The 21,442-nt window shown below is 40.6% G+C and overlaps 1 protein-coding gene across 2 annotated transcripts in view; it reads left to right on the top strand.

Moving 5' to 3' along the window:
- Positions 1-671: 671 nt before the first annotated feature.
- The window catches only part of PNPT1 (polyribonucleotide nucleotidyltransferase 1), a 56,243-nt gene continuing 35,472 nt past the window's right edge, over positions 672-21,442 (top strand). The window contains exons 1-8 of one of the 2 annotated variants that reach the window (XM_007970562.3): positions 672-864; positions 6,559-6,619; positions 7,740-7,814; positions 9,469-9,574; positions 10,699-10,748; positions 13,283-13,346; positions 13,442-13,489; positions 14,356-14,469. In XM_007970562.3, the coding sequence (XP_007968753.1) occupies positions 704-864; positions 6,559-6,619; positions 7,740-7,814; positions 9,469-9,574; positions 10,699-10,748; positions 13,283-13,346; positions 13,442-13,489; positions 14,356-14,469 (679 nt within the window). In that variant the 5' untranslated portion in view covers positions 672-703. Of the gene's footprint in view, positions 865-6,558; positions 6,620-7,739; positions 7,815-9,468; positions 9,575-10,698; positions 10,749-13,282; positions 13,347-13,441; positions 13,490-14,355; positions 14,470-21,442 lie in introns of those variants that run through there. The other variant, XM_007970563.3, reaches the window with a different exon arrangement.

Here is a 21,442-nt window from a genome sequence, read left to right as displayed (position 1 = left end):
GGAGCTTGCAGTGAGCCGAGGTCTCGTCGTTGCACTGCAGCCTGGGGCACAGAACAAGACTCCGTCTCAAAAAAAAAAAAAAAAGTCCGACCAAAAGGGACAGGAATATAAATTTCTAATTATTAGCAATGGGAATGAAAATGAATCAGAAATGACAATAAATATTTCTAAAATTACAAGTCGATGAAAAATTAATTAATTTGCTGTAAATTGGTTAACACAAATCGCTGCAGTGACATATCTGCTATGTGAAATTTATAAAATAAAAACCAGGGCGGAGAAGGGGAGAGGGAGAGCTCTTTCCAAAGGTCCACCACACAAATTCTAATTCTTAGTTCACAGAGTCAAATAATAATAATGTGTTGTTCTATGACTTCTAGTAATAAAAGTAAATATAAATTTACTCTGCATATTACACGTTTACATTATTCTATTACTTCTCCTTTAAATTACGATAGTACACACACAAAAACCTTATTTATCTAATTGCCTTTCATTGGCAGATAAAAACAAAGATCGTTTACAACATAATCGCGTTCTGATAGGTTTGATCCTCTCTAGTCTTCGTAGAAGGTGGCCAACGTTTCCGTTGTCCCGGCGTCCCTCGGGCACCGCGGAAAACGAAACTGCATCAGGCTCCGCCCCACGGTCTGAAGAGTGAGCCAATCAGGACACAGCCTGGGTTGATCGCGTGCCGGGTGTCATGGCTGCCTGCAGGTACTGCAGCTCGTGCCTCCGGCTCCGGCCCCTGAGCGATGGTCCCTTCCGTCGGCCAGGGCGGGATCGGGCACTCACCCAGTTGCAGGCGCGTGCACTATGGAGTAGCGCAGGGTCTCGAGCTGTGGCCGTGGACTTAGGCAACAGGTAAGGAGTGGCGTGCATTCCCTGTATTGTCATAAGGCGTCCTGTCCAGCCAGCCTGAGCGTATTCGTCTCCCAGGGTAGAAACCCAGTATCCTAGGTCTATTTAATCTCTGTTTACCCTAAATCTAAATTCCAAATTTCTCTTTCCGGGTTTGGAATGTGTCTCCTCGGACCCTCCTTCTTCCCGCGCTATCTCATGCCCTCTGTTGGTGTGTGCCGGGCTTCTTTGCTCCATCCGACTCTGTCCTTCCACCTGACTTCCGATCTCTTTACTTTCCGGGACCACTGGACTCTTAAGTGGGAAACTTTCCACCTAGGGATAACGAGTTGACGTGGATGTATCACGTCATCCAATCTAATTGATTGCCTAAAGTGTGGCCACTATGATCCCGGGTTAGGAGGGAAAGGAAAAGTCAGTTTTTTGAACGCCAGTTATAGGATCCTCGCAATCTTTTTAAACCTGTCGTAAAGGTACTATTTTTTTTTTTTTTTTTTTTTTTTGAGACGGAGTCTTGCTCTGTCGCCCAGGCTGGAGTGCAGTGGCCAGATCTCGGCTCACTGCAAGCTCCGCCTCCCGGGTTCACGCCATTCTCCTGCCTCAGCCTCCCGAGTAGCTGGGACTACAGGCACCCGCCACCTCGCCCGGCTAGTTTTTTGTAATATTTAGTAGAGACGGGGTTTCACCGTGTTAGCCAGGATGGTCTCGATCTCCTGACCTCGTGATCCACCCGTCTCCGCCTCCCAAAGTGCTGGGATTACAGGCTTGAGCCACCGCGCCCGGCCGTAAAGGTACTATTACCCTCGTTTTGTAGTTAAGACTACAGAGGCTCAAAAAAGGTTAGATAACTTTCTAAGAGCCAATTAAAAAGTATTATGGGACTAGGTGGTTTTTGAATTTCTGTTTCTTGCTTACAAAACCCGTACTTTTTTAAGGGACCGTTTAAAAAAAACTTATGCTTTAATCGTTTTTAGAATAAATGGAATTGCTAATGCAAACTTCATATATCTAAATTTCTTACGTGTACTTTGAAAACATTTTGACCCCAGTTCATACAAAAAGCAAAAAAATCGTTTTGAATCCAGGTCTCCCACTCTAACTTTGATAAGTAATTCACGTTGAACAAGTTAATTCACCATTTTCTTGTGCAAAGTGTGGAGACTGGATTCCATTAAGGGTCTGCAAACTTTTTCTGTAAAGGACCGGATAATATATATATTAGGCTTTTTGGGGTATACACTGTGTGTATGTGTTTACAAACCCTTTAGAAATGTTTTTTAAAACGGCCCAGCACAGTGGCTCACACCTGTAATTCGAGCACTTTGGGAGGCTGAGGTGGATGGATCACCTGAGGTCAGTAGTTGGAGACCAGCCTGGCCAACATGGTGAAACCCCATCTTTACTAAAAATACAAAAATTAGCTGGGCATGGTGGCAGGCACCTGTAATTCCAGTAACTTGGGAGGCCGAGGCAGGAGAATCGGTTGAACCCAGGAGACAGAGGATGCAGTGGCCGAGATTGTGCCATTGCACTCCAGCCTGGGCAACAAAAGCGAAACTCTGTCTCAAAAATAAATAAATAAATAAAAATAAAAAAACATTTTTAGTTACAGAGTAATACAGAAATAGGCCATGAGCTGTAGTTTGGTCACTCCTAAACTAGGTTGTCTCTAAGGCTCATTCCACTCCTAGCATTCCTTAATTCTGATTTTTGAGGGAAGAGGACATCTTTTCCATTCTTCAAGGACTGCACATGCTTCAAAGAAATGCCCAGAACATTTCATTCAACAGTCACGTACTGTGAGATAGGCACTAGATACTCAAAACAAGATGCAGCTCCTACCCTCCGTATTTTCCATAAATAATCTACTTTGACTCTTTCTTTTATTAATCAACCTGTTCTTTTGTAGATAGTTCTCTTTAAACTCGTGTCATGTATTGAAATAACTAGACTCATAAATATCATACTTGCTGGATAAATTCTTTCATTTTTGTCTTGTTTGCCATTGGCAACATTTATTGAGTGACATATTTGTTACCATATGTATTCTTTACTGCATTCTAGAAGATTATATAATTATTGTAGGTGTTTTTCAGATAGTATATTTAATGCTCACGGTAACCTTGGAGGCAGGTGTTTAATTTTCATTTCAGCAGTCTTTTATTGAGCATCTACTATGCATCAAATCACTGAGGATATTCAACAGAGTATGCCACTGTGGGCAAAATGCTAAGGCAGTAGCCCCATTAATGGAGTAGACCTGTAGCTTTCACAGCTTTTCTTCCCTGTGTTTTGGGCCCACTGTAGTCTAGTTAAAAATCCTCCACTCCCCTTCACAGAGATCACTTAGGTATTCAGAATTCACATTGGTAGACAGAATGCCAGTTCCTGGTAGGTTTTGAGAAGTATTGGTAGCATCTTACTTGGGGTTAAACAAAATTTCAAGATGACAAATTTACATTTGCCACAGGAAACCATTACTTAATGCTGATTTCAGCTATAGGTTGTTGCAGGTCTGTGGTACTACACAGTATGACTGGTTTTGAGTATCCCATTCCTTCCATCTACTCCACGTATTAATCCAGCACCAGCCTCCTCTCTGTACCTCATTATTCCCATTAGTCAGAGGAGACCCATTTTATTGTAGGTTTTCATCATTATACCATCTGTGTTGACTAAGTAGAAACCCAACTAGAACTTATCAAATATTCCCTGATTTGAAAAAAAAAACTAATATTTCAGAGTCAAGAATTTGATACTACAAAATCACTGTATTTATTAACATGTATTAAATGTACATACTTTGTTCTGACTTTCAAACTTAACAAAATGAGTCTAACTGAACAGATAAATATGCTTTTCATTAACTCAGGCTTCTGGCAAAGGTATTTAACAGGTGAAAATATTAAGGGTTGTTCCTTCATCTCTTTGGTATGTGAAGGACAGAATAATCTTATTTGGGGCAGGGCATTGGGCCTGTCTGCATGCTTGTGTTTGGTTTGTGCATTTTCAGCACCAGACTATGAAAGAAGGTTGCTGAAGCTGAGTTCATGTGACAGGGCATCTTCCTCTGTATCTTCAGGGGTCACTGATTTGGTTTCATCTCAAAACACCTTTTGATGAATCTTGAGCTCTTTGACAAGTTTTGGTGGTCTGTTTCAAGACCTCAGTAAGCTCTTTTTGCATTCTCTGCTGAAACTGGGGAATAAGGCTGATAGTGCTGCCTATTTCATGTATATAAGACAGCTTTATTAAGATATAATTCACATACCATACAGTTCATTTAAAGTGTACAACTCATCTGGGAGCAGTGGCTCATGTCTGTAATCCTAGCACTTTGGGAAGCCAAGGCAGGAGGATTGCTTGAGTTTAAGTCCAGGAGTTTGAGACCAGCCTGGGTAACATAGTGAGACCTCATCTCTACAAAAAATTTAAAAATTAGCCCAGTATGGTGGCGCACACCTGTATTTCGAGCTACTCGGGAGGCTGAGGTGGGAGGATTGCTTGAGCTTGGGAGGTCAAGGCTGCAGTGAGCTGTGATGGCACCACTGCACTCCAGCCTGGGCAACAGAGCAAGACCCTATCTCAAAATAAATAAATACAGATAAATACAGTGTATAATTCAATGGATAGTATATTCAAAGTTTTGCAGCCATTACCACCATCAATTTTAGAACACTTCTATCACCCTAAAAAGAAATTCATTAGTAGTAGTCACTTAGTATTTCTCCCCAGCCCCAGGCAACCACTAATCTACTTTCCATCTCTGTGGATTTGCCTATTATGAACGTTTCTTACGTGGAAACATAGTCTTTTGTGACTGCCTTCTTTCACTTAACATAATGTTGTCAATGTTTATTCATGTTGTAACATGTATAAGTACTTTGTTCCTTTTTATCACTGAATAATAATCTGTTGTATGAATTATACCACATTTAGCTTATCCATTCATCAGTTGATGGACATTTGGGAACTACTATGAATAATGCTACAAGGAACATTCATAACAGGTGTCAAGTGGTACTCATTGTGATTTTGATTTGCATTTCCCTGCTGATAGTTAATGATATTGAGCATATTTTTATGTCCTTACTGGCCATTTGTATGTCTTCTTTGGAGAGATGTCTGTTGAAGCCCTTTGCCAAGTTTTAAAATTCAGTTGTCTTTATTGTTGAATTGTAAGCATCCTTTAAATATTCTAGATATTAATACAAGTCCCTTATCAGATATTTGGTTTGCAAATATTTTTCTCTTAATATATTGGCACTTCTTTTACTTTCTTAAAGTTTTAAATTTTTATGAAATCAAACTTACCTATTTTTTCTTTTGTCATTTATGCTTTTGATGTCATATTTAAGACTTTGGCCCAAGTCTCTGAAGATTTACTCCTGTGTTTTGTTTCTAAGACTTTTATCGTTTTAGCTCTTAATGTTTGGGTCCAGGATCCATTTTGAGTTAATTTATGAAGATGCATTCTTTTTTGCATCCGGTTGTTCACTATTGCCTCACAAGACTACTCTTTCCTCATTGAATTAAAGATTATTCTTTCCCCTTCTGTTGAACATGAAGGTCCTTAATAGGCAATATTTAGGAGTTTATATTTTGTCCTAAAAGTATTGGGGGAGATTCTAAAGTTTTTTATTGTCGTTGTTGTTTTGTTTTGTTTTTTTTGATATAGAGTCTCACTCTCGCCCAGGCTGGAGTACATTGGCACAATCTCGGCTCGCTGTAACTTCCCCCTCCTGGGTTTAAGCAACTCTTTTGCCTCAGCCTCCCTAGTAGCTGGGATTATAGAGAGGCACCACCATGCCCAGCTAATTTGGCGATTTTTAGTAGAGATGGGGTTTCACCATGTTGGCCAGGCTGGTCTTGAACTGCTGACCTCAGGTGATCAGCCTGCATCAGCCTTTCAAAGTCCTGGGATTACAGTTGGGAGGCACCACGCCTAGCTAAAGGATTTTTAAGTAGGGAAACAATCCTGTTTGTATGTTAAAATGTTACTGTAGTCAACAAGGTGAGAGATGATAAGAGACTGTACTAAGATGGTAAACAGGCATCGTGACTCACACCTGTAATCCCAGCACTTTGGGAGGCCAAGGCGGGAGAATTGCTTGAGGCCAGGAGTTCAAGACCAGCCTAGACAATATAGTGAGAGCTCATCTATGACAAAAACTAAAATTAGCCAAGTGTAGTAGTGTGTACCTGTAGTCCCAACTACTCAGGAAGCTGAGTTGGAGGATCGCTTGAGCCCAGGTGTTCAAGGTTACAGTGAGCTGTAATTGTGCCATTGCACTCCAGCCTAGGCAACAGAGCAAGACTCTGTCAAAAAAAAAAGAAAAGAAAAGAAAACAAAAAGAAGATACAAGGCACAATGACCACCCCCCCGCTGCCCCCCCCCCCAAAAAAAACATAGATGGTACATGGGAATTAACATTTAGGGAAGAAGTTAACTTCTGAACCTCCAAAATGCTTTCCTGTTCAGATCAATCCTGTGCCTTGGTTTCTGTATTCTTCTTTAAGCCACTCTTAAATTCCCCTTTTACTTTTGATAATGATCATGGATTCTGCCCCTTTTTGTTGGTGGGATGGGTGGGAGGGGGTTAGAATCTTCCCTTAGAATCTTTTATTATTTTATACTAAGCAGGAATTGTACAGATAACCTAAGTCTTCTTGTATTGCATTTTTATTTTTAAACAGGAAATTAGAAATATCCTCTGGAAAGCTGGCCAGATTTGCAGATGGCTCTGCTGTAGTACAGGTAAAAAGTCCAGATTTTTAAAAATTCGTCTTAAAAATGGGTACGGAGACTCATACTAAATGTGTAACTACAACATCGTGTAACTACTTAGAATTTTGATACTGGAAATTAATTCACGTACTACTAAGGTAGTTTATACTGTAACAATCATTCCCGACAACCAGAGTCCAGAGGGCTGCATGCATTAAGTGACCTATTTTTTTCTATTTTTTTAATTTTTATTTTCTGAGATGGACTCTTGTTCTGTCATCAGACTGGAGTGCAGTGGTGCGATTTCGGCTCACTGCAACCTCTGCCTCTCGGGTTCAAGCGATTCTTTTGCCTCAGCCTCCCGAGTAGCTGGGACTACAGGTGTGCACCACCACACCCAGCTAATTTTTTTATTTTTAGTGGAGATGGGGTTTCACCATGTTAGCCAGGATGGTCTCGATCTCTTTTTTTTTTTTTTTTTTTTTTTTTTTGAGATGGAGTCTCGCTCTGTTACCCAGGCTGGAGTGCAGTGAGCTGAGCCTCCTGGGTTCACGCCACTCTCCTGCCTCAGCCTCCCGAGCAGCTGGGACCACAGGCGCCCACCACCACGCCCGGCTAATTTTTTGTGTTTTTAGTAGAGTTGGGATTTCACTGTGCTAGCCAGGATGGTCTCGATCTCCTGACCTCGTGATCCACCCACCTCGGCCTCCCAAAGTGCTGGGATTACAGGCGTGAGCCACCGCGCCTGGCCATTTTAAGTGACCTTTAACATCCTTTCCAAACTTGGGCTTCTCTTTTATGCATTAGTAAATTCTGTTGTGCTTTTCTAGAGAAAGTGATTTTGGTATTTTCTTCTATAGTAATAATTGGGGAATTTTTCCTTATGTATAGCCATATAAGAAGTAGAGAATACTATTCAATTCATTGGATATGACTAAATTACCTGTTAATCTTGCCTTATCCATAGCTTTTGAAAAGCTCAGAGATCAAGATTGGACTACTTGTGAATAACTATTTTTATTTCATAATCATGTCGTAGAATTACATATCTTTTCTTGAGTTTAATTGGAGTAAGGATTTATTCAATTGCTACTTAGATGCTGATACCTGATTTCAAATGAACTTACCAGTGTTGTTCTTTATGTTTAAGTCAGGTGACACTGCAGTAATGGTCACAGCGGTCAGTAAAACAAAACCTTCGCCTTCCCAGTTTATGCCTTTGGTGGTAAGTTTTTGCTGATTTATCTGAACTGTAATATGGTGTAAGTAAGTGTAGAATGTATAATATTTTTGTCCAGTGTCTAGTGAGTGGAAAATACATGTCTAGTGAGTGGAAAATATGAACTTGCACAACAAAGAATTTTTCCTAGTTTTTTGATGCTGACTCATTAAAAGAGTATAAACTGCTTCATAAGCAAATACTAGGATTAAGCATGCTTTAGAATTTGGAGCGTCCAGATGCATAAGTTGACAAGAAGATTGGAAGTGCATGACTACTTTGACACTGAATAAGCAATGAATTCATTTCCCTCATAGTTTCCCTTCAGTATGACTCTGCAAGTACAGTCAGCCCTCCATGTCCTTGGGTCTGCATCCATGGATTCAACCAACTATGAATCGAAAATATTGGGGAAAAAATTGCATCTGTACTGAACATGTACAGACTTTTTTTTCTTGTCATTCCCTACAATACGGTATAAAAATTATGTAGCATTTACTTTGTATTAAGGATTATATGTAATCTAGAGATTGATTTAAAGTATATGAGAGGATATACATAGGTTATAAACAAATACTATGGTGTTTTACATCAAGGATTTGAGCATCAATGGATTTTGATATCCGCAAGAGGTCCTAGAACCAATCTCCCAGGGATACCAAGAGACAACTGTATGTTTAGTAATGAGTTCATTTGAATGTTATTGCTCCCTTCTATTATGAAAAGGAGGGCACAATTATATTTAACAGAGTTGATACCCAAAAAAGCAATGTTTGACTTGATCAGAATGAGTATCTGTGGGAAATAGTGAGTCTTCCACTCTTACTATTGAGTAGAAGACTTTTTTTTTTTTTTTTTTTTTTTTGAGACGGAGTCTCGCTCTGTCACCCGGGCTGCAGTGGCCGGATCTCAGCTCACTGCAAGCTCCACCTCCCAGGTTTACGCCATTCTCCTGCCTCAGCCTCCCAAGTAGCTGGGACTACAGGCGCCCACCACCTCGCCCGGCTAGTTTTTTGTATTTTTTAGTAGAGACGGGGTTTCACCGTGTTAGCCAGGATGGACTCTATCTCCTGACCTCGTGATCCGCCCGTCTCGGCCTCCCAAAGTGCTGGGATTACAGGCTTGAGCCACCGCACCCGGCCTTTTTTTTTTTTTTAAAAGAGACAGGGTCTAGCTCTGTCACCCAGGTTAGAGTTGTTCAGTGGTGTGATCATAGTTCACTGCAGCCTCAAACTCCTGGGCTCAAGCAGTCCTCCTACCTCAGCCTTCTGAGTAGCTAGGACTATGGGCGCAGGCCATTGTGCCCAACTAATTTTTTTTTTTATGGAGGGTAGAGACGAGATCTTTCTGTGTTACCCAGGCAGTTCTAAAACCCCTGGCCTGAAGCGATCCTCCTGCCTTGGCCTCCCAAAATGCTGGGATTACAGGTGTGAGCCACTACACCTGAACATTTTTTTATTTCACTTTGCGGAAACATTTCTATCAACTTTCCTTTCCCCAAAAGATATAAAATGCTAAGTAAGTAACATATTTTCTGCTCTGAGTCTAGACTGTGTTGTTGGTGACCTCAGGAGAATTAGCATTCATATAGTAGTTCTTACAGTATAGTTTGTTTCTACAAAAAGAATTATATGAACTTTTTTTTTTTTTGCTGCTTCAGGTTGACTACAGACAAAAAGCTGCTGCAGCAGGTAGAATTCCCACAAACTATCTGAGAAGAGAGATTGGTACTTCTGATAAAGAAATTCTTACAAGTCGAATAATAGGTAAGATATTAACATAGACGCATTCATCTTCTCTGATATGCCTATATTAGCATCTTTTGCATCTGTGTTCTACAGTATATCTTGTTTTCCTTCATAGCATTAACGCCACCTAAGATTATTCACTCTTTCTCTTCCCTCACTCAAATGTGGTCACTATGGGAGAAAAAAGCTTTTGTTTCTTCACTGTTGAATCCCTAGTACCTGTTATACTGCTTAGCACAGAATAGGCATTCAATAAATATTTGTTGACTAAATGAGTAAATTTCTATTGAGCATATGAATTTTACGGTCCATGCCTCTACTCTGTTGAATCTATTCCTAGTACATTTTTTCATGTTCAGAATAGTAATTCCTAAACATTATATTTATCAGCTACTGAAATAATGTCCATAATCTTTCAAATGTTTAACATCCCTACATATTGTGGGATCATATGTAATTATAGCTCTTCTACCCATAAATTGCTTTTTTTTGAGACGGAGCCTTGCTCTGTCACCCAGGCTGGAGTGCAATGGCGCAGTCTTGGCTCACTGCAACCTCTGCCTTCTGGGTTCAAGTGATTCTGCTGCCTCAGCCTCCTGGGTAGCTGGGATTACAGGCACCCACCACCATGCCTGGCTGATTTTTGTATTTTTAGTAGAGACGGGGTTTCTACATGTTACTCAGGCTGGTCTTGAATTCCTGATCTCTTGATCCGCCCACCTCAGCCTCCCAAAGTGCTGGGATTGCAGGCGGAGCCACTACAGTCGGCCAGAAATTGCTATTTTAGGTATATTCATATACAGTCTTCAGACAGAAAGTAGCAAGGAAGCATTTTCTTTTGGTCTGCTATTGGTCTTAAGTGTCTTTGCTCTGCTTATATATGTAACTGTTGCCTGTGGAACCAGAATGAAAAATTGCTCCCCAATCTTTATTGTTAATGTACTCCTTCTGTGTTTGTTTTTTGTTGTTAGGGCATGGTATGTAATAGTGGAAGCACTGACATTTATCTGTGTCCCTCTTAGTAAATTGGTCCAAGGGGATTTTTCTTGAAAACATATTGAATGGCTATCTGTATTCAAAAGTTTTGAACTGTAAAGCAACTCTGTCAGTACGGTTTAATGTCTTTTTTTTTCTTTTGGCAGATCGTTCAATTAGACCGCTCTTTCCAGCTGGCTACTTCTATGATACACAGGTAGGTTCTGCTTTAGGTTTTTTAGTTGCCAGATCAATCAAAAATTACTTAATGAATCTCTGTAATACTTCCTAGACTAAACATTAGAAAGAACATAAGAATTTTTTATGATACTGTTATATTTTACAGTAAGTTTTCGAAAAAAATAGTACTTTTTTTTTTTTTTTTTTTTTTTTTTTGAGACCGAGTCTCACTGTGTCACCCAGTCTAGAGTGCAATGGCACGATCTCAGCTCACTGCAACCTCTGCCTCCCAGGTTCAAGTGATTCTCCTGCCTCAGCCTCCTGAGTAGCTGGGATTACAGGCACACACCACCACACCTGGCTAATTTTTGTATTTTTAGTAGAGACCAGTTTTCACCATGTTGGTCAGGCTGGTCTCGAGCTCCTGACCTCGTGATCCGCCCCCCTCGGCTTCCCAAAGTGCTACGATTGCAGGCATGAGCCACTGTGCCCGGCCAAAAGATAGTACTTTTACAAAGCTAACATTTATTCAGTGTCTATTTGAGTTGACACCTGGTTATGAGTAGGAGTTAGCCAACCAAGGTGTGTCAGGGAAACATTGAAAGTCCAGAGGCAGGAAAGAAATTAGTGAGTTTAAAAAGAAGATCAGGTCACTAGAGTGAGTAGAGACCAGATCAGGCTGGGAATAGGACAACCAACGTAGCTAATTTTTATTACCTAATTTTATTGCTGGATCCTCTGAACCTCTACTTTATTATATGTTAATACTTTCTGAATAATATTTTCTTTCAGGGTAATGACACATATACTTAAGTAACCATTTATTCATTTGAAATAAATAAATACACCTTGCAAATATGCCTTTGCAAGAATATCACAGCCTTAACCTCAGAAAGTTTTGGTTTTTGTTTTATTTTGAGTCAGGGCCTCTGTTGCCCAGGCTGGGGTACAGTTGGCATGGTTATAACTCACTGCAGCCTCAAACTCCTGAGCCCAAGTGATCCTCCCCACTTAGCCTTCTAAGTAGCTGGGACTACAGGCACAAACCACCATACCTAGCTAAGTTTTTTTTTTGTTTTTTGTAGAGAGAGAGTTTCACTATGTAAGCCAGGCTGGTCTCGAACTCCTGCTTTCAAGCAATCCTCCTGCCTCAGCCTCCCAAACTACTGGTATTACAGCTATGAGCCACCACACCCAGTCAGAGAAGTTTTTTTCTTAGGTGCATGACATGGGCACATTATTACAGTATAAAGTTTGTTTCATCTATGCTTATAAACAGAACTTTTTTTTTTTTTTTTTTGGAGACGGAATCTCCCGCTGTCACCCAGGCTGGAGTGCGATGGCGCGATCTCGGCTCACTGCAATCTCCGCCTCCCAGGTTCAAACGATTCTCCCTGCCTCAGCCTCCTGAATAGCTGGGATTACAGGTGCCCGCCACCACACCCAGCTAATTTTTTTGTATTTTTAATAGAGATGGGGTTTTGCCATGTTGGCCAGACTGGTCTTGAACTCCTGACCTCAAGTGATCCCCTGCCTCAGCCTCCCAAAGTGCTGGTATTACAGGTGTGAGCCACCGCACCCTGCCCAACAGAATTTTTTTTTTTTTTTTTGAGACGGAGTTTTGCTCTTGTTGCCCAGGCTGGTGTCCAGTGGCGCGGTCTCAGCTCACTGAAACCTCTGCCTCCAGGTTCAAGTGATTCTCCCGCCTCAGCCTCCCTAGTAGCTGGAACTATAGGCGTGCACTACCACGCACGGCTAATTTTTATATTTTTAGTAGAGACGGGGTTTTGCCATGTTGGCCAGACTGGCCTTGAACTCCCAACCTCAGGTGATCCGCCCACCTCGGCCTCCCAAAGTGCTGGGATTACAGGCATGAGCCACCATGCCTGGCCTAGAAAATATTTTTATATGATAGAAGGAGCTAACATTTACTGAATACTTGTAACATGTGAGGACTGTGATAAGTGCTTTACCTACAGTATTTCTCTAATCCTCGTAGGAACCCTTTGGGAAGATGCCATTATTTTTCCCATTTATTTATTTATTTAGTAACGGAGTCTCACTCTGGCATCCAGGCTGGAGTGCAATGGCGCGATCTCAGCTCACTACAACCTCTACCTCCTGGGTTCAAGAGATTTTTCTGCCTCAGCCTCCTGAACTGGGACTGCCTCAGCTGGGACTACAGGCACTGGCCGCTACACCTGGCTAATTTTTGTCTTTTTAGTAGCAACAGGGTTTCACCATTTTGATCAGACTAGTCTCAAACTCCTGACCTCAGGTGATCTGCCCTCCTCAGCCTCCCAAAGTGCTGAGATTACAGGCGTGAGCCACCACGCCTGGCCTATTTTTCCCTTTTAAAGATGAGAAAGCTTTTCAGGTTTAATTTAAGTAATTTATCCAATGTCAAGCCTTTAGTTAAATGATAGCCAAAATTAAGAGGTTTGGCTACAAAGCCCCTGCTTTTAGCCATATAGTGCTCTTGTATTTTAGGCCAGGATGTTAACCTAAATGATAACCCTTCCAAATCAAACAGATTATTTTAAGTGATTCAACTTTTTTCCCTTTTACCAGGTTCTGTGTAATCTGTTAGCAGTAGATGGTGTTAATGAGCCTGATGTCCTAGCAATTAATGGCGGTAAGTATAAAAGTAGAGATGAAAAGTTATCAGTGTTGATTTTTTTTAAAGCAATGAAATTTTAATTTCAGCCCTTATTTTTCTCCATTTTTAAGCTTCCGTGGCCCTGTCATTATCAGATATTCCTTGGAATGGACCTGTTGGTAAGTTAGGATTTAAAAATAAGAAATCATATGTATATTTTTTTTCAGTAAGTATTAGCGACCATGAATTGAACTAGATGACATTCTAAGTCTCCTTTCAGGTCTTTCAGACGTTTTCATCCTTGTCGTGGGTTCTGTTTCTAATAGCAGTATGTTACGGTGTTATAGATTTTATGTCCCCAGATATTTTGACTTCATAATTGCCTCTTTCCGTTAGAGGACTTCTTTTTTTCTTTTTTTTTAACTGGGAAATTATCAGAGTATATACTCCTTCAGGATAAAATTAATGTAACTTATGGCTGTTACAAGTCATAATCATGCAATATAAAAATGGCTCATTGAGTAAATAATTATCAAGTGTCCTAGGCAGACCAGGCCCTAGCAATACAACAATGAAAGGTGCAGTTATTGCTTTCAGCATAAAGAAGACAGATAATTATTTATAATCAGTGGTATTATAAAAACATAGTTAAAGTGCTAAGAATATGATAGAGAAGAGCAGGTTTGATTTTGTGTGGTCAGGTTGTCAAGGAGGGCTCCTCAGAATAGTCATTGTGTAAGCTGAACCTTAGTAGGGTCTGGTGTTAAGCATTTGCCTTAGGGAGAATGCTCTCTAGACCAGGGCCAATCATAAGCATAATCCCAGAGGTGTGGAAGAAGTGGTATATTTGACCAATTCAGAGTAGTCCAATGAGGCCAGAAGGTAGAGTGGGGTAGGATGTTCTGTGGGTCTTGAATACCGTGTTAGAAACATGGATTTTATTCTGTGGTCACAATCAAAGATGGGGTTGAAGCCATCACTGGAATAATGTCTTGAAAACTGGGAATTTCCATTAAACAGTTGCCAATGTTCTAATACATTTTAGGGGCAGTACGAATAGGAATGATTGATGGAGAATATGTTGTTAACCCAACAAGAAAAGAAATGTCTTCCAGTACTTTAAATTTAGTGGTTGCTGGAGCACCTAAAAGTCAGATTGGTAAGTTGTTTAAATACCTCATTTGTTCTGGATTTTACTTACAAGTTCTTTCTTCTTAAACTAAATTTAAACTTAAACTCTTTGTGTGTATGTTTTGTCGGTAGCCATAAAAATTTTGGTTATGTTTTATCTCTGTCCTATTTTTGTAGTGCTCTTGCTTCATATCAAATGATACCTAAAATTACAGGATTTTACTCAATTTTATTTAAAATATACAAAAATATTTACCAAGACCATTTCAGTAATTATTTTTAGACTAATATTTTGTCTAAGAATAATTTCTATTTTTTTTTTTTTTTGAGACGGAGTCTCGCTCTGTCGCCCAGGCTGGAGTGCAGTGGCCAGATTTCAGCTCACTGCAAGCTCCGCCTCCTGGGTTTACGCCATTCTCCTGCCTCAGCCTCCCGAGTAGCTGGGACTACAGACACCCGCCACCTCACCCGGCTAGTTTTTTGTATTTTTTTTAGTAGAGACGGGGTTTCACCATGTTAGCCAGGATGGTCTCGATCTCCTGACCTCGTGATCCACTCGTCTCGGCCTCCCAAAGTGCTGGGATTACAGGCTTGAGCCACCGTGCCCGGCCAATTTCAGTAATTATGTTTAGACTAATAATTATTAGTCTAAATAACTTAGTTTAAAAATAGAAGTTCTAAGTCTGGTAGTAACCATTTTATTAGTTTAAATATTATAATTTAGCTATTTCTAAGTCTGCTTGGTATCCTCTTGAGAAGTGACGCATTTCTACTAGGTGGAAAACGAGTAATAAAATAGAAGAAATGCATTGACCATGGGCCATTTTCACATACTCCTTGTAACAGAAATGCCATACTTGCATGAGTGAAAAATCAAGTCCTTGTTCTGTGGAAGGAAAATGGACTTTAGCAGTCAGAATGACCTTGGGATTTGAAACCTGTCTCTGCCACTATAATCGTGTGATCTTGGACAAATTATTTAAGGGCTTTTATTGTTGGTTTATTCTACTATGTGATATTTGATGTGTGGGACTTTTTGACATAGGGTCTTCTGATGTGGGAACATTTTGATGAAACAAACTTCAACTATTACTGCTTTTTTGTACAAGTAATATGTGAAACATCTCATTTCCAGCTTCTGCTTCTGGTATGTTAGCCAGTGATAAAGTTAAAACTAGGTTCTATAAGTAAGAAAAATCCCCATGTATTAGTTGGGGGTTGTGTTGTCGAACAAAATAAGACTTAAACAGGATGGAAACGTTATATTTCTCTCCAGTAAAAGAAATTCAGAGGTGGTAAATCTAAGACAGTGATAGTGGTTCCATGACATCTTAAGAAATCTAGATTCCTTTTAGCTTTCTCCTCCGCTATCCTCAAGATGTGGCCTCATCTTCATGCTTATGAACTGGCATGAAGAGCTCTGGCCAACATATCTGACTTATAGACAGGAGGAAGAAAAAAGAAGGGAATAGCAAAAAGGTGTGTGGCAGTTGAGTGAGTCAACCTGCGTTTTAAGCAGCTTTCCCAGAAATCCCCACACAGCAGTTTCTACTTACATCTCATTGAGCAGAACTGTGGCACATGACTATACCCTCGACTGCAAGGAAGGCAAGGAAATGATTTTTGTATTCTGCCTCCGGAAGGTGGGATTCGTACTGTGGGTAACTGTCAAAATGTAGAGAGGATTTTCGAAAGAATGAGGAAGCTATGAATAATAGATGATGTCTACTTCATGTTTGAGCATCTCGGAGCCTTGAGCAAAGTATTGGTTTCCTGTTCATCTGCATCTGAATTTTTTGCTGAAAGTTACAGTGTTCGTTTATTCTCTATTAGTAAACTAATCTGGTTACTTTACAGGGTAGTTATGAAGATAGGAGTCAAGGTTTGCAAAGTGCCCAGCATGTTACTGGTACCTAATAAGCATGCAGTTAATACTTGCTATTATCATTAAGACACAGAAATAAACCTGTTGCTAATTGGTCATATAGCCGCTATCTGCCTTAGAGTTTGAACTCTTCTAATTGTAAGTAGACATTAGAGGAATGGACTAATTCACAATTTTTTTTTTTTTTTTTTGAGACCGAGTCTCGCTCTGTCTTTCCAGGGTAGAGGAGTGCAGCAGTGCAGTCTCAGCTCACTGCAACCTCTGCCTCCCAAGTTCAATTGATTCTCCTGCCCAGTCTCCCAAGTAGCTGGGATTATAGGCATGCGCCGCCACGCCCAGCTAATTTTTGTATTTTTAGTAGAGACGGGATTTTGCCATGTTGGCTAGGCTGGTCTCGAATTTCTGGCCTTAAGCGATCCACCTGCTTTGGCCTCCAAAAGTGCTAGGATTACAGGCATGAGCCACCGCACCCAGCAGAACCAAGGAATCTTTGCTGCACATATGGCATGCCATAGAAACCCCATAGGCAGACTTCCAGCTGGCTCTTCTCACCTGTTGCTCTCAGGAGGGAAGAATGAGACTCTAGAGACTGCATAAATTTCAGAGAGTAGTCTTGGGTAGAGGGAGACTGAGAGTAATTCAGAACCAACTTATAAGGAGATGGTTTTTAGGAATTACCAGCCTCCAGTTCATGACTTTTGTATCACTATTTCCATGCAGCTATTTAACCAGCTCTCTGCATTCATAAAGATGCATCAAATATGCATTTTAACCCCTTGTTTACCTGTTAAACTTAACATGGGGCCCAAGTGAAATACCACCATCATGGAACTTTTGTGATACAAAAATACAAAAAAGTAATTGCTACTATTTTGTTATTAAAATATTTAGTCGTCCAAATCTTTTTTTTTTTTTTTTTTTTTGGAAACCAAGGCTCTCTTTGTTGCCCAGGCTGGAGTGCAGTGGCACGATCTCGGCTCAGTGCAACCTCCGCCTCCCAGGTTCAAGTGATTCTTTTGACCCAGCCTCCTGAGTAGCTGGGATTACAGGCGTGCACCACCACACCTGGCTAATTTTTGTATTTTTAGTAGAGACAGGGTTTCACCATGTTTGCCAGGCTGGTCTTGAACTCCTGACCTCAGGTGATCTACCCACCTTGGCCTCCCAAAGTGCTGGGATTGCAGGCTTGAGCCACCACTCCTGGGCAGTCATCCAGATCTTTAGAGTATAATCTTATAAGGCAAGAATAATTACTCCATGCTGTCAGCTGCTGGATTACTTCAACACCAACATTCTGAACAGTGCCATTTAGATGCTTGTTTTCAACTGGTATATTTAATATCACTAATATTTCTGTGTGTCAGAAGATGTAAGTCAGGAAAAAGTATACCAATAACATGTTTTTAGAAAAGATTTTGTGTCTAGAATTTATAGCTTCAGCTAATCTCAAAACTTCATCTTCAACTGCTAAAATGGTTGACAGTTTATAACAATGTTTGTTTTCGTTTTGTTTTTAGTTGAGATGGAGTCTTACTCTGTCGCCCAGGCTGGAGTACAGTGGTGCGATCTCGGCTCACTGCAACCTCCACCTCCAGGTTCAAGTGATTCTCTTGCCTTGGCCTCACAAGTAGCTGGGACTACAGGTGTGTGCCACCACATCTGGCTAATTTTTTATTTTTAGTAGAGATAGGGTTTCACCTGTTGGCCAGGCTGGTCTCAAACTCCTGACCTCAGGCGATCCACCTGCCTCGGCCTCCCAAAGTACTGGAATTGTAGGCGTGAGCCACCATGCCGGGCCTATAGCAATCATTTTGACAAGCTTTTATGTTTAAATTTTTAGCATCCGTGGCAGTGTTGTCCAGTAGAACTCTCTGCAGTGAAGGGAATATTTTATATCTGATCATGTGGCTACTTAGCACTTCAGATGTGGCTAGAGTAACTGAGGAACCAAAATTTTAATTTCGTCTAATTTTAAATCATTTAAATGCAAATAGGCATATGTGGCTAGTAGTTACCATATTGGACAGCACAGCTCTATAGACTCAACTGTAAGGAGTGTTCTTTCCTTCCTTCCTTCCTTCCTTCCTTCCTTCCTTCTCCCTTCCTTCCTTCCTTCCTTCCTTCCTTCCTTCCTTCCTTCCTTCCTTCCTTCCTCCCTCCCTCCCTCCCTCCCTCCCTTCCTTCCTTCCTTCCTTCCTTCTCTGTCTCCAAGCTGTAATGCAATGGTGTGATTATGTATCACTACAGCCTCAAACTCTTGGGTTCAAACGATCCTCTGTCCTCAGCCTCCTGAGTAGCTGGGAATCCAGGCATATGTCACCACACCTGGGTAAAGGAATTTTCTTATAAAATATTTTTTAAAAGGAATTGCATTAAAGTTTAATGAGTGAAAACAAAATATATTTTGGGGGGAGGTATCCATTTTTCTTTTCTTTTTTTTTTTTTTTTGAGACGGAGTCTCGCTCTGTCGCCCAGGCTGGAGTGCAGTGGCGCGATCTCGGCTCACTGCAAGCTCTGCCTCCCGGGTTTACACCATTCTCCTACCTCAGCCTCCCGAGTAGCTGGGACTACAGGCGCCTGCCACCTCGCCCGGCTAGTTTTTTGTATTTTTTAGTAGAGACGGGATTTCACCATGTTAGCCAGGATGGTCTCAATCTCCTGACCTCGTGATCCGCCCGTCTCGGCCTCCCAAAGTGCTGGGATTACAGGTGTGAGCCACCGCGCCCAGCCCCATTTTTCTTTGTCATACTTTTTTTTTTTTTAATTTTATCATTATTTTTATTGGATATAGCATCTCACTATATTGCCCAGGCTATTCTTCTGGCCTCAAGCAATCCTCCTGTCTTGGCCTCCCATAGCACTGGAATTACAAGCATGAGCCCCATGTCTAGCCATATATATATATATATATATATATATATATATATATATATATATTTTTTTTTTTTTTTTTAAATCTGATTCTCAACTGTTCTCAACTCTGTTGTCCAGACTAGAGTATGAGTATAGTGGCATAATCATGGGTCACTGTACCCTCAAACTGCTGGGCTCAAGCGATCATCCTGCCTCAGCCTCTAGAAAAATAGCTAGGATTACAGGCACACCACCACAGCTGAGTTTTTTATCTTCTAGTTGTTATTTTTTTAGGACAGGACTTTGCTGTGTTGCTAAGCCTGATCCCAGACTCCTGGCCTCAAATAATCCTCCCACTTTGGCCTCCCAAAGTACTGGGACAATAGGCGTGAGCCATCATACCTGGCCACGTATTTTATTTTTAAAAGCAATTTATTGAGATATAATTTACACCCATTAAATGAATTTTTAAAAATCTCCTGTTTAATTCTGTCAAAGTGAGAGGGTATCCTGGAAATACAGATGAGAAAAAGAATATAGCCATCTTAGTATCATGTTATCATAGGAAATTTCTTCAGGCCTGGTGCAAAATATGGAAACCTTATTTCCCTTTACCCTCTCCCATTTGGAATGCAGTTGTTTTCATTTTCTTCTATGGTTAGAACCACGTCAGGCAGCGTTAAAAATTTTTGCTTTTACTTCAAATGTCAACATAATTTAGAAAACTCAAGAGGGAAAGAAAAACTTATTGCTCTGTATTTACTCTTTTTCTCTCTTGTTTATTTATTTATTTATTTTGAGATGGAGCCTTGTTCTGTCGCCCAGGCTAGAGTGCAGTGGTGTGATCCTGGCTCACTGCAACCTGTACCTCCTGTGTTCAAACGATTCTCATGCCTCAGCCTCCTGAGTATCTGGGATTACAGGCACCCACCACCACGCCTGGCTAATTTTTTTTTGTATTTTTAGTACAGACAGAGTTTCACTATGTTGGCCATGCTAGTCTCGAACTCCTGACCTCAGGTGATCTGCCCACCTTAGCCTCCCAAAGTGCTGGGATTACAGGTGTGAGCCACCATGCCCAACCTCTATGTTTATTCTTAGTTTGCATACTGATTTTCTTTCCTTTCTAACAGTCCACGATTTCTTCTCTTATTTTTTCATTTCTGTTTGGCAACAAATTTTTTTATTTCTCCTGTATTTGAGAGTCTTGACTTCCCCTTCCTTCCTTAGTATTTTCACTGGGTGTAGGATTCTGGGTTGACAGTTCTTTTCTTTCAGCACCTGAAAAATACCGTGCCACTTCCTTTTGGCCTGCATGGTTTCTGATGGTAAATCTGCTATTATTTGAATTGCTTTTCCCCTAGAGGTAAGGTGTCATTTTTCTCTGGCTGGTTTCAAGTTTTTGTCTTTTTTTTTCAGACGTCTAATTATGAGGTTTCTTGGCTTGGCTTTTTTGGGGATTACCCAGTTGAGAGTTTACTTTGAATCTGTAGGTTTGTGTCTGTCAAATTTGGGGAGTTTTCAGCAATTATTTTTTCTAGTACTTTTTTAGCCCTGACCTCTTTCTCCTATTCTTCCATGATTCTGATAACACAAATATTAGCTCCTTTCATGAGTCTACTTCCGTTGGCTGATGGAATTCCAACATATAAAGCACATTGAGAGGGTGGAGGCATTCATTCTATTATAAATTGAACCTAGAAACCTTAGAAGTGATGAGTTAGATAATAAATCTTAATGACAACAGGATGTGGTTAAATATATAAAATATGTTGATAACTATGCATTTGCCTGATCTTTGACTTTGTACAAGTTGAGAGACACCAGAACTGACACACAAGTAGGCAGGAGGCTAGTCAGCCTCCTGGAATGCAAAACTGAAACTGAATAGTAGATTTTAGAAGCCTAACTTCTACCTGTATTACACAGGAGTTTAATTGTTATAAAAGATATCTGTTTATGATAGTCATTACAGTCCTTTAGTTGGCTTACTTGAAACAGGATCACTGCAAAGATTTCCCCATCTGTGCAAGAATTAGACAATGTGACAATTAATTGTTAAACAGGAAATATTTATTAGATTCCTATTGTGTTGCATATTTTTACATTTTATTTAAAATATGTATTGCCAGGCGTGGTGGCTCACGCCTGTAATCTCAGCACTTTGGGAGGCCGAGGCGGGTGGTTCACAGGGTCAGGAGATCGAGACCATCCTGGCTAACATGGTGAAACCCCATCTCTAACTAAAAATACGAAAAATTAG

The sequence above is a fragment of the Chlorocebus sabaeus genome, chromosome 14 (genome assembly GCF_047675955.1).
Source record: "Chlorocebus sabaeus isolate Y175 chromosome 14, mChlSab1.0.hap1, whole genome shotgun sequence".
Lineage (NCBI taxonomy): Eukaryota > Metazoa > Chordata > Mammalia > Primates > Cercopithecidae > Chlorocebus > Chlorocebus sabaeus.
This window is presented reverse-complemented; position numbering and strand designations above follow the sequence as displayed.